This window comes from Empidonax traillii, unplaced genomic scaffold, assembly GCF_003031625.1.
Source record: "Empidonax traillii isolate 1590-97213 ecotype Southwest subspecies unplaced genomic scaffold, ASM303162v1 scaffold71:size1317347, whole genome shotgun sequence".
Lineage (NCBI taxonomy): Eukaryota > Metazoa > Chordata > Aves > Passeriformes > Tyrannidae > Empidonax > Empidonax traillii.
In genome coordinates, this window is record NW_020955264.1 from 92,407 (window position 1) to 106,097 (window position 13,691).

At 35.5% G+C, this 13,691-nt stretch overlaps 1 protein-coding gene across 1 annotated transcript in view; it reads left to right on the top strand.

Annotated features, from left to right (window-relative positions):
- Positions 1-13,691, top strand: part of LOC114055902 (calcium-activated potassium channel subunit alpha-1-like) — a gene marked incomplete at its 5' end in the record, with an annotated part of 191,679 nt that overhangs the window by 73,730 nt on the left and 104,258 nt on the right. Inside the window, 2 exons of the mRNA XM_027880516.1 lie at positions 264-275; positions 8,971-9,057. Of these exons, the coding sequence (XP_027736317.1) occupies positions 264-275; positions 8,971-9,057 (99 nt within the window). The remainder of the gene's footprint in view (positions 1-263; positions 276-8,970; positions 9,058-13,691) is intronic.

Here is a 13,691-nt window from a genome sequence, read left to right on the forward strand (position 1 = left end):
TCTGCCTTCCTTTTTCCCCCTCTATTTTTTCCACATGAGTAAGCAAGAAGGAAAGCCTAACATGGATTCTTCCCTCCTGCAACCCATTTATACTCCTCTTGTAAAATTTTCTCTTGTCTATCCGTATATTTGTTCTCATTCTCAGCAGAAAAACCTTTAAGCCTTGAAGACTTTTAAAAAAAGGTTTTTTTTGCTTTTACTTTGGTGTCAGCTGATTTCTTATCAAAGTGTTTGATTTGCAATTTTTTTCTTGTCGTTTGCAGAAGCCGAAAGCGGTATGCCCTCTTCGTTACCTTTCCTTCCAACCTCAATCCTACCTTCACTCCTTCTAACTTCAGGACTAATTCCTTGCCAAGAACACAGGAAGATAACATCTTTGTCTATCTTTCTCTGTATATGCACACACATATATGCATACATATATTCATCTGTCTATGTGTGTGTGTATATATATATCTGTGTGTATATTTATATATGAGCCCCCAGTCTCAAAGAGGAGAGAGAATAGCATTTTGTCTCTCCATTGTTTCTTGTGACTCACGCACTAACTTCTTTGCAGGAAGTATAAAATTAAACAGTATAAGTTTTTTAGGCCTTTTTTCCCCCCTTTTGAAGTCATTGGTGTATCAGAATGTTGCATTTGAAAAGCAGACTTTACTGTTAACATCTCCTGTCCTCTTTTTTCATTTGTACTGTACCGTGACGATGTATATTTCGTCTTTACCAGCCCTTGTGCTGCCACATTGTCTTCATATTCACACCTTCATTGATATCCTTCTTTCCCCAGAGTCTTCCTTCAAAACACGTCTTACAATACAGTAGTTTGTGTTCTCTTGCAGTCTCATCTTCCATTAACAACAACCAAATAACTGATTCTGTGCATTGCTGTCCTGTTTTGAGTCCAGTTATTCATAATACAGTACTCATTAAAGCTGTTGTACTGTTCTAGTGGAAGTGCCATGGATAGTTTGTATTAGATGTCGCATCCATTTTTAATGACATTTATTAAACTCATTTACGAAGATGTTACTAAATGTATTTGTTTCTCAGCTTTCGGTTGTTTTTTGTTTTTTGTTTGTTTTTTTTTTTTTTGAGATGGCTTATTTTGCATTTTCTTTCGATATACCATGCTATGAGCCCCTCTCTAGTCTACATTCCATCATACTGCTACTGGTTTGGATGAAGTCAGTAGGGCATGCTTTCCCATATCCTTGTCTCTCCTCATCTCTCTTCCCCCTGACAGCTTTTTTTCCTAGTTGATTATAGCATTCTGTCTGACTGTCAGTGATAATCTTTGGAGACCTGTTCTCATTGTCCAGACATTTCAGTTTCCTTCTTCATCATTGTCTTTCTTTCTATGTCTGTTCTGTTGCATTTGTTGTGTTATATGTATTTCAGTTTTAGTCTTATTCTCCTATGGTTTCTGAGTAGACGTGTGATAAGAGAGGTGGCTTCCTGTCAGTTTGGCATTGATACGATCCAAATGCAGAGAAGTTACTGCAACACTTAGCATCTTCAAGGATCTGCAGCTGTTGCACCTCTACTTTGCTTCTTGCTTTTAAGTATATATTATCTTGTGGTGAAGGCATGTTGAAGCTGGCATGATGAGCAATATGGAGAAGTGTTGTACCACGTGAAGTTGCTTGCTCCCAGAATAAAGTATTTTGTTTTGCTTCATTGTACTGATATTCAATCACTTCTGGAATCAGAAGGAATAACTTAATTGTTTCCAAGTGTATTGAATTCACCATCGCTGTTGAACTAGTTTGGACTATGCCCCAGTAAAATACCTCATACACATACCATGACTTAGGTGCTGTTGTAAAGAATTTAATTCCTGGGAGCAACCTTTTCTGTGCTTGTAGTAATTAAGCTTTCATACACTGTAGCATGTAATGTGCACTGTGTCTTTTGCCTTGTATTCTTTTTAGTGTCTTACTGGATTTTGCTGTGTAGATCAATATGGATCTGAGTTCATGTCAATGACAGAGCCCAGAAGAAGGAAGCAATACTTACGAGTTACAGTCAGTGTGAAGCTGTATGTGCACAACTGCCACTGTGGGATTTGTGCACCTACTCTCACACTCCACTTCCAAACATACCCTGAAACAAAAAATACTATCTCCAACTAATTCTGTAGTTGGATAAATGACATGGTACGTTTTAAAAGGCCGCTATGCTAATAATGGTGCTTTTTATCTGGGCATAGCATGAAACAATCAAGAATAATAGCTGGTTTTGTTTAGAAGTGTAGTAGCTATAGTCAGTAATACCACATAGTCTTGTTTTAGGTAATGTAGGCATAGTACTTAAACAATATTATATCTTCCTGATGATATTGCTACTGTTTGAGTTGCATGGGGAATGGTACAGTACATCTACCACAAGGTTTAAAACAGAGTTGTTACAGCTTTTGTCATTTGTTTAGTCAAAATTTTGCTGTCCATGTTTCATTTAATTCAACAATTAATCTTTTCTTTTTCTTTAGAAAAGAAGGATGATAGTCACGTAGGTAGCTGTACAGCTGAAAACAAACAAAAAAAAACAATCAAGCAAACACCCAGAAACCAACCAACCAACCAAAAAGAAGTAGTGTTACTAAGAGAAGTTTCCTTGATGCAAGGCTGAGCTGTTCAATTGGTCACTGATAATGGGATTTCTCTCACTTAAACATCTAATCTCCTTTTAGTTATCCAGACTTATTCCATGATTCAGGGGAAGAGAGACAATTCTTGAATGCATCTTTCATTCTAAGACAGATGAGAGGAATACCCCGTTTAGTACTGTCTAAATTGTAACCTTGAAAGTAAGAGCAGACAGAAATAATATATAACTGAGGCACTGACAAAGGACAATTGTTAAAAGAGCTTTCCTGATGTAGGGAAACATTTTTCATTCTACTGAAATTTTTGTATGCTGAAAATTTATTAGGAGTAATGCTTTAAATATTCTAATAATATGAAAAGATATCAGCCATCACATGTTCTAATCACATTTCAGCCCAAGAAACATATTTTGAGTTCAATATGTGTGATATTTGAGAGCATGAGACAAATAAAAATCACCTAACATCAAAAATGAATAAAAAATAAGTAGGTGGAGGGAATTAGTCCTACCCCAAAGTGCCAGTTCACAAATTGCCCGACAGTTCAAACCTCTAATTGTCAGGTTCTCCATCAAATATCTGTAAGTTCAGGAAAACATGGAAGATCTTCAATTAGTAATGAAAACATTAGCTCACTTACAGTGTTTTAAAGGAGGACTAAAAAGGAATATATAAGAGGTGTGCTTTAGCTAGGTCAAGATATTTTCAGTCATCCATGCCCTACTGAAAAGGTATTGAGCAATGCTCATGTTCCGGGGTAATTTCAGGTAGATGAGAACAGATCAAGTGATATTTACTTGTATCTGTATTTTATTGAAGGTAACACATATACTTAAAACATCAGAAAGATATAATCCAAAAAATGAGTATGTTGATCACAATTAACACACAGTGAGTTATGAACAGATATCTGTTCTCCACTGACATATGATAAAGTCATCACGTCCTATCTTAACTTTTCATTGAAAAATCTATGTAAATAAAACCATAAACATTCATCTAGAATTTTTGTGACCATGTTTGAATTTTCCTTCTTTTTTTTTAAATTGTGCATCTCAGAGGTGCACTGATTGCCATTTGTGTTTCAACTGTTTATATTTCTGTCAGTTTGGGAACTCATTTTCAGCTGAATAGATAGTATTCCTAATTATTTCCTGAGCTTTAGTTGTTCAGTGTCAGGTTGGATGGAGCTTTGAGCAATCTGTTCCACTGAAAAATATCCCTGACCATAGCGTGAGGGTTGGAACTAGATGATTTTTAAAGATCCCTTCCAAAATAAACCATTCTATGATTCATTCTGTGGACTGAATTCAAGGATGATTTCCATATTTTCAATGTGTAGCATTTTCATTGCTCTTAGATGCATGATCTTGCATCTAGTTATGAAGTGAATCTTTTTGGCAAATGAATAATCTTTTGCAGATAAGTGTAAACCAGAGGTTTCCAAACTGCATATTCTATTTCACAAGTGGCTTCCAAACTGTAGACTTATCAACAAGTAATGGAATAAGTTCACGTTGGTGAAGTACATTAAATTCCTGTTAAACACAATAAATCATATTTAATTTGCATGGCTGTAATGACCATGTGTTCTAAATGTTCATGTGTGAGCAATAGGAGCAAGCAGTCATGTGAGACCTACTAGGAAAAGTTTTGTCCTGAGGAATGTATTTTTGGAACTGGAATCTTTAAAGAATTATAACTGAATGTTTTTTTTTGAGCTTGCTATTACTTGATTGCTTTCTAAGGCAATCTAAACTAGAAATGTTATAAAATTATAAAATTTAATCAAGATTTCAGAAGCTTTTAAAGTACTTGACCTTCCTTGCTTGATTCCATGAGTGCTGATTTAGGAGATAAAAAAATCAAATTGTATTTTATGATAAAAACATGTATTTGGAAAAATCAGGAATCTCCTTTTCAATAATACTTTTTCTGATGCAGGGCACAGATTGCATATGAATTAGCTATAGATATTGCAATTAAAATTTGAGTTGCTGCCTTTTTATCCCCTTTTCCTACATCTTCGTATATCTGCAAAACTTTTCATCCTTTGAGATACATAATAATGAGACATTAGCTAAAGCTTTGTCTCTTAAAAGTCCAGTTTAGTTTGCCATGTACTTATCTTCTCAACCATGGGTGTGTATATATATATATATATATATATGCGTATTTTCATATTAAACAAATACATGCATCTCTAAATAACTGATGGATGCATCTTCTGGGTATACTAATAGGACTGTTTTGTTTTTCTCTGTGCTGTTTGTTCTCCATATTCGACTATTTTAATTCAAAACATTTCCCTCGCTGTATGTATTAGAATGGGTGTTTATCAAAGCATAACTTTAGCTAATGACGCTGCCCCTGGTGATGCAGTGGTTAAGCCGCGGCGCTGTCAACGCCGAGGCCCAGGTTTGATTCCTGGTTAGGACACTCCCCAGGCAGATGGAGCTCGTTAGCCCTGTAAGGCAATCCATCTACGTCCTGAGGACCTCACTGCCACCGTCCAAGCTCGCTTGGCCCCGGCAGATGAACCTCAGGATTAAAGGGTGGGCTCAGTTCCGCGCACACTGTGTCTCACCTAAAAAATCCAATGCGCAGGCTGGAAGGTGGAAAGACCTTCCCCAGTTCTTCGTTCGCGAAGACTGGCATTACATTACATTTATTACAAGTGTCATAAAAAAAAAATTCAGTTCCTGCTTTAATAAGCAGTATATTTAATAAATCCATATAGACTCGGTAGAAATTACTCATGATTTTGCTCTGGTTATATAGAAGTGTACATATAAACCCAAAGTTTTATGAGGTTTTGTTGTAAATGCCAATAGCAGTGATGGGGCAAATTAATTTTTATTCCGTATGGAAGATTTTGCTGCTGTGGTCATACTGCATTAACTGTGATCAAATCTATATTTCATGGCTATTTATATTTGTAAAAATAAGTATATGTGAATGAAGTATAAGATCTGATAAAAATAAAGCCTATATACTGACCCATCTGAATTGATTTAATGTGTCTCAGAAAACTTCGAGATACAAAATTGTGCTCAAAATACCTTACAGCCTAAATGAAGCCAGTTAGTTCTGATTTAAGATTATATTCCATGCGTCTTAAAAGAACTGCTTCATCTGCTTATTACTTTGTCAAATTTCAAGTATTGTTATGAGGAGTGAACATTTATACATCTAATGGTTACCTTAGTTTGTGGAGTTTGGGTTGTTGAGCTTTGAGAAGGATTTTTTTACTCTTTGGTATGGTTTATCTCCACGAATTGTATTGAGGAAAAAACTCACCTGGGTCTATGTAAAGAAGCCTTTTTTCACTGAAAAGAAGTAATAGTTACGTGATTAAAGAATCAAATGAGATAAAAATTATTTTTCTGACAGAGCAGTACCCATTTGTACCTAAGAAAAATACCTAACCCAAACTATATTACAAGTCTTTACTTGTAATAGAAGAAACAATATAGTAAATAAATGAGGTTAGCATATGTAGGAGATTTTTGAGTTTAACAGCTAAATTCTCAGCATAATAGTAGATTAAGGACTAGCAGACAGGGAAAGGGAAATGTGGAGACTGAGGCACAGATGCAGTTGTGGATGTGATACCAAGTTTTGGCAGAATGACTTGGGAGATTTAGTGGCAGAAGGATTCTCTCCTGGTTCTTGAGAAGAGTTATCTAGGCTGACGTAGGCTCGCAGGTTTAAGACAGGCATTTTCAGCTTTTGTCTGTGAGTACTGGCAGAGTGTATGTCTCACCTCCCTTAGCAATGGCTGGTACAGGTATCTCTGTAAGTGCTAGTAAGTGCTCTGTGGGCTCAAGAGACAAAAGCTTGTGCAGGAAGTATATATTTGTGACCTGAGTGACTTGTTTTCATATGAAGAAATACTTATGGGGCGATTTCCTTGGTTTTGTTTTGGTTTTTGTTTGATTGGGGTTTTGTTTGTTTATTGTTTGTTTTTTCTTGTTTGGTTTTGTTTTTCTGTTTGGTTTTTTCTTGTTTGGTTTTGGTTTTATGTTGGTTTGTTCTTTTGTTTGTTTGTTTCTGGTTTTGTCTGTTTTATTCCATTTTAAAACCTGTGAAAATGCATTTTAAAACTGCATAAGGTAAATGTTTTTGTTGCAAGTGCAGCCATTAAGCCAAATTGACTAACAAAAGATATATTAGATCTGATACTGGATGATAAATACTAGGTGATAGATGATACTAGTTTAACTGTGTAACTTTATTTCAGTGCACTTATCTGCGTGGATAACGTATATGTTATTTACACCATCACATTCCATTTTTTGCAAATATTACTAAAGTGTGCTGCTTCACTAAAGTATTGCTGCTTTCCATGGCAATATCTCCCAATTTCTGTAGTTTTCCTCTCATTTTTTGTTACAAAACTTGAAATTTTGAATGAAGGAAAAGGAAGGATATCGGGGTAGATGCTTTCCTTGAGATTTAATTTCTGTTCGAACCTCTACCCCAGAATATCTGTGTGAGAGTGAGGTAATAATTTAAACCAAACCTTTTGCAGATGACCTCTGATTAGGTGTTCCTTATTTTGGGCATCAGAGGCTGGGCATTTGGAAATGTGGAGGTTTCTTACTTAGAGCAAAAGTCCCTAGGAAGTGTATGTGGAGCTACATAATGATAAACACTTAGAAACTAAGATCATCTCTAGGCATCTCAAATTAATAACTACTATATCTCATAGTGACTTAATCTCTCCTCTGTAAAATGGGATAATACTATATCTTCATTCTTCTTGTAAAATATATTATGTATTTGTGAATCTTTTGCATGCTGTAGTGATGAACGTTCAGAAAAACATGTAAGAAAAATATGATGTTGATTTTAAAGAGAGATAAATTACATGACGCCATGCCTGAAGCAATGGCAGTAAAACACTACTGAATGAAGTTTTAGATTGTGAGAAGGAAGTAGTTTGTGGGTATTAAATTAGGAATTGTACCATAATGTCTGTATAATGGGGGCTGAATTATGACTGTATGACCAACCTTTTACTTCTGAACTCATGAGCGCTTTATTTTGCGACCTACATATTCTTGTCATAGGGCCTTGCGGGCATGTGGAATTACACAAAACAATGTGCTCATTATTAATATTTCAAATATATTTTTTGTCATACTAATTTATTCCAAATGTATAGAGAATAAACAACATATTGAATAAGAGATGTACTGAGACTAGTTTTTCCTACAAGAAAGATTTTGGACCTTCAAAGTTTAGTAATTTATGTCTGTTCAGAAATGTGCTTTTTTAATTTTTGTGTATATATCCTTCCCTAAAATCAATTTTTGCTAAATCTACAAGATATTAATTTGCTAGTAGTCTTTATTTACTCTAAATTGCACATCAATGCCATTGCTACATTTAAAGTTAAAAAAGCTAAGCTTTAATAAAAGACAAAAAAGAGAGAACTTGTGAAAAGCTATATTAAGTTTTAGAAAGTCAAAAGCTTAGTTGTATTAAACATTAATAAAACTTATTGGAAAGTATACTTACGTTTATTTATATGTGTATATTCATATTTAGCTCGTTACTTTGCAAAGTGCCTTACCTAAAATCTAGAGTTAAATTATTATGAAAATAAAGAAGATATTTCATAGAGAAACATGGAGTATCTCACTTCTTGATAGCAGTTTATAATTTCCTTCACGGAATTTAGCCGAGGGTATTCTGTCATTGTGGTTGGGTTATTTTTTTTTCATGGCTGCATAGCAGTGTTTTAAAAATTTTCTATTTGTTTTATGTTTTTTCAGCTGTCGTGACTGGTTGTCTTGTACCATTCCCCTTGAGTGTATGTGTGTATTTATTATTTTAAAAAATAACATTGTATGTCCAGATAGGGGTCCCATTAACTTTTTATTTCTCTAGAAATTGGCAAAAATTTGCATTGAAGGGTTTAGCTTCATAAAGCATATTTTGTGTTGTTACTGAGTGGTGGTTGCTGGTTCTTCACTTTTTACCATATTGTGAATTTTTCACCACTTTGCATGACAGAGCAAGAAAGCAGCAATGCTCAGCTTCACACTTCATGTTTCTGAGAGGCTTTTGTGTAGTCCATATTTAAAGCAAAAACATAAGAAAACAGATGTAAACACTTACATGATGTGATTATAGGCAGAGGCATGTGATTGTCTCAAAATAAAGTTTTTATAAAAAGCATGTGAAACTGTTATTTGACTGGAAATTTCAAGGAAGAATGGCTTAAAATTTCCTTGCAGCCTTTCCTAACTAGTGGGTCCCCTATAACACAATCAAATAAAGTTAATTTAGAACATTCAGTTTAAAATAGTTTAAACTTATGTTTTTGTTGGTTTTGTTCTTTTTTCACTGAGCAGTATATTAATCAATCCTGGAAACCACGTCAAGATTCAAGAAGGTACCTTAGGATTCTTCATTGCAAGTGATGCCAAAGAAGTAAAAAGGTAAACCATGTATTTTTATCTTTAAATTTAAACACATATATTTAATTTCAATTTGTTTCTTTACATGTAAATGCCTCACCTAATTTGCCCTATTATCTGAGTCTCAGAGAGAATTGTTACTGTAGTGAACCAACCGTATAGACATGTAAATTTCTTAACTATGGTCCTTAATATCAAAAAAATTAAATAATTTTGCAGCAGATGTGAAAAGAAATAAAGAGGCGGGTAGAGGACAGGGATTACAGTTTTGTCTGAATTTCAGGTTTAGAGGAGTTCTTATTTACATAGACCTGAGCAAATACTTGATATAAGCAAGCTACTGTATTCCTTCAGTAATTGCATTAGCAAAACAATATTTATTTTCTTGTCATTTTTCTTTAATGAAGCTACAAATTCTATGGCCTCATAATAATAAATCAAATTACAGCAGTATTTCAACCAAATATATTCACAGGCTCATTGTACTTGGCTGTACATTTGGGATGAATGAAAAGGAGTTTTATGGTAATGTGTTTAGGACGAAATGCATTTATTCTTGTTTGTTAAAATCATAATATGCTTGGAAGGAGCAAAGGAGAATTGTGAGAAAATATTTTTTAAAAGGAAGATTGTTCAATGTCTGGAAGAGTTATAAAAAAAAAAAAAAGAAAATATTTGCAACTGATTGCCTCCTCATAATCTGTATATTTTTTATGTCATGCCATCAAGAATCAGATTTTTACTTGATGTTCTCCATGACTTTGCTATTTTAACTAAATCCTACGCTTAGAATGGTGAAATATTCAAATGATACACTTCAAGTTCTAAAATTTTTAGATTTTAGGTAATATAATACTTAAGCAATACATGATTGCCACAAATCTTTAAAGAAAGTCAAAACATCCAAAGAGTGAAATCAGAGAACTTGAATTCTGTTTTTGTTGAAAGAGCTAAGATATTTTTTGGCTAGGTAAAGCACATAGAACAGAACAGCAGTGCTCCTGTCCTCTCATATTTCTAGCACCATCTCTGGAGTATGTGCATCCTGCACTGCCTCAGGTACACTGCCTTTCAGCATATAGTTCTTTTCCTCTCTGGCGCTTTTCTCCAGTTGAATACACAGAACTGTCTTCATATTGCTTTATTAAGGTGCTAGTTTTCTTTCATTTCTAAGGCACCTTCCAATGATTTTTTTTTTTTTAAGACTACAAGAAAAATGGGGTAACGTTTTTACCAGGGAGAAGTTGACTGTGTTTAAGGACATTTTTCACATCGTTTATCTATCATGTTTCATCTAATACCAAGCATGAAACAAGATTTCCAGTTCTGCCTGGCTTTTTGAAGAAGGCTTTGTTTAGAAACATCCTGCCTCCCTTACCACATTTTTTAGCTGTTCTGTGCAAAGCAAATGGTTATCAGATGTGTTTCACCTAACAAAGCCAATTATAAAAAGTGTTCGTTTCATCCTTTTGAGCTATAAATCGGAGTCAGAAAAATATTCTAAAATTGAGGGGTTTTGGAGGGGGGGAAAAATTTTAATAAAGAAAAATTAATCATGTTATATACCTGAAATTCAAATTAAATTATTCTGATTTTTTGTTAATGAAGAAATGCCAGCTCCCTTAGTCTAAAGCTATTCATATTTATATATCTCACAATGAAATATATGATGTTTAATTACTCTTCCTGCTAGAATCACTTTTGCATTTTTAGAACAACTGTTTCCCATGAGAAGCAATTATGCCTACAAACAAGTATGCCTTGGTGAATAGCTTCACACAAAATGTTGAGTATTTAAATATAACACAAACTATGTGAATTACATCTTTGTTATTCTTTATTCATTTAAATGTTAGTACTATGATCAGAAATCCATAGACTTCAAATCCACCTAATTCACTCCAATTATATAGAATGATAATTTTGTTACAGCAATCACTTCAAGTATTTGCTCTTAGCTTTGGACATAGGATTGAAGGTATTCTAGGACATTTGTCCCAAAGTGAACTTCAGAAACATGATCCCTAGAAATCACACAGAATCAACCAGGTTGGAAAAGACCTGAGATCACTCAGTCCAACCCATGACCCAACAACACCCTGTCAACTAGATCATGGCACTAAATGCCACATCCAGTCTCTTTTTAAATACCTCCAGAGAGTGACTCCACCACCTCCCTGGGCATCCCATTCCAATGTCTCATCAGTCCCTCTGTAAAGAATTTCTTTCAAATGTCTAACCTACACCTCCCTGGCGCCTATGTCCAGTTCATGTCATGAAGTTTTTTGAGGTAGTATTTGTGGTAGTTAGTTCTTGTTCATTAAAGGGGCTTTCAGCTGTACTGAGGAGAAACTGTAAAAATTTGAGGCATTTTTCTCCTCCTGGCTTATGTCTTGCCATCAACTGATGGTTTGAAACATATTTTATTCTCATTTCCTTGGAGGTAGTTTGTTTACTTTTTTGTGGAATGTTTATATCTTGAAGACCAGAAACTTTCTGCAGCAACTATACAAATGCTTAGAGAAGGCTTTTTCATTTTACATTTTGCATCTTGGAAATAAGGCAATGTCACAGCCTAAAAGAGTAATCTTCCTGGAATTTTTTTAGAGAAATTAAGTGTGGTACATTTAGGACTTGTACCTTCCATCAGCAGTTTCATGCTATATTGATTTTAGAAGTGTTAATAACATTCAGTGAGGTTTCATTGCAATTTATATTTGTATTCCCTGGTTCGTATCTTGTATGCTAGACCTGCTCTCTTTCTCCTGATGGACCACTTAACTACCAGGGTCATTATTCAGAGGTGTAAAATAACTTAGATAAATTTTTAACTATTTAAATTAGGTATCCAGTTTATATCTCTATTTCCTTTATTAAAGTTCTACCCGTGCTGGCCACACTTTAGAAGAAATAGTAGTGATCATCTAGCTGCAGTGCCAAAGAATGTGTTTAATCAGAGGCTGTGTATTAATATTGTTTATTTTTATTTTTATATTTTGGACTTTAGATTGTTCTGTTTCAATGACCTCCCTACTGTTCCTACTGTTGTATCAATTCAAGCATCCAGTACTGTCAGCAAAATCTATGGGTGGTTGCAAAGCAGCGGCTTGGCTTCTTGTTGCCAAAAATTATATTGAGAAGTATGCAATGAGGGGGGTCGGGAAAATGGGCAGGGAGGTGACCTATACTGAACATGGACAAGTACAGGGAAATACGCAGATTAAGAAAGTATGTTTAATTTTTTATGCCAGCAAGAATCCTGCTAAACTGTATCTGTCTAGCTAGAGGCCAGCTGTGTGTGTGATCCTCATGAAATGTGTCATAGCAGCCTTACATGATATGTTGACTTGACAGGCGTGATTAAACTCTCCTATGGGCACTCTGATACATATTTATTAAATTGGAATTTTTTAAAAAAACTTATATAAAGTAAAAAGTTTAACCTTTCTCTCTTCCTTAGTTCTCCTTGTGCTTTACCTAGTGGTGAGCCATCTGATAGAAGAGTGGAAGTCCATGAGCAACAATGTTAAATAGAAACCTAGGTGGTTCATCTTCTTAATTGCATATTCTTATTTTAAATTTTTACTTTTATCTGTTCAAAACTGAAATGGTTCTTCTTTATTTAGATATGAAGGAAAAAAAATAGAATTGTATTATCATAGAATGGTTTGGGTTGGAAGGCAGCCTTGAAGATCATCTAGTACCAACCAACCTGTTGTAGGCAGGGACACCTTCAACTAGTCCTAGTTGCTCAAAGCCCCATCCCACTTGACCTTGAACATCTGCAGGGATGGGGCATTCACAACTTCCCTGCATAACCTGTTCCAGTGCCTCACCACCCTCACAGTCAAGAATTTTTTCCTAATATCTAATCTAAATCTACTCTTACCAATTTAAACCCATTCCCCCTTGTCCTGTCCTTACATGCCCTTGTAAATAGTCTTGTCCCATCTTTCCTGTAAGTTCCCTTCAGGTACTGGAAGGCTGCAGTTAAGTAACTCCAAAGCCTTCTCTTCCCCAGGCTGAAAAAACCCGATTCTCTCAGCCTTTTCTCATAGGAGAGGTGCTCCAACACTGATCAACTTGGTGGCCTCCTCTGGACTTGCTAGAACAGGTCAATGTTCTTCCTATGCATGGGGCCCCAGAGGTTCAGATGGGCTCTGACCATAGTAGAGGGATGGAATCACCTCCCTTGAGCTGCCGCCCATGCTTCTTTTCATGCAGCTCAGCATATGATTGGCTTTCGGGGCTGCAAGTGCACACTGCTGGCTCATGTCCAGTGTCTCATCCAGCAGCATGCCCAAGTCCTTCTCAACTTTTGATCTTTTCATCCACCAACCTGGATTGATACAAGGGGTTACCCCAATCCAGGTGCAGTACCTTGCAATTTGTATTGTTAAACCTCATGAGATTCCCACAGGCCCACTTCTCAAGCCTATCCAGGACCCTCTGTATGGCATCCCATCAAGGTGTCAACTGCACCACTCAGCTTGGTGTCATCCAAAAATTTGCTGATGGTGCACTCAATTCCTTTATCTATGTCCTTAATAAAGGACAGACCCTTGAGGGACACCACTCGTTACTGATGCCAATCAGGACTCTGAGCTGTTGAACACTACCCTGTGGATGTGACCATACTACCAATTCCTAATTCA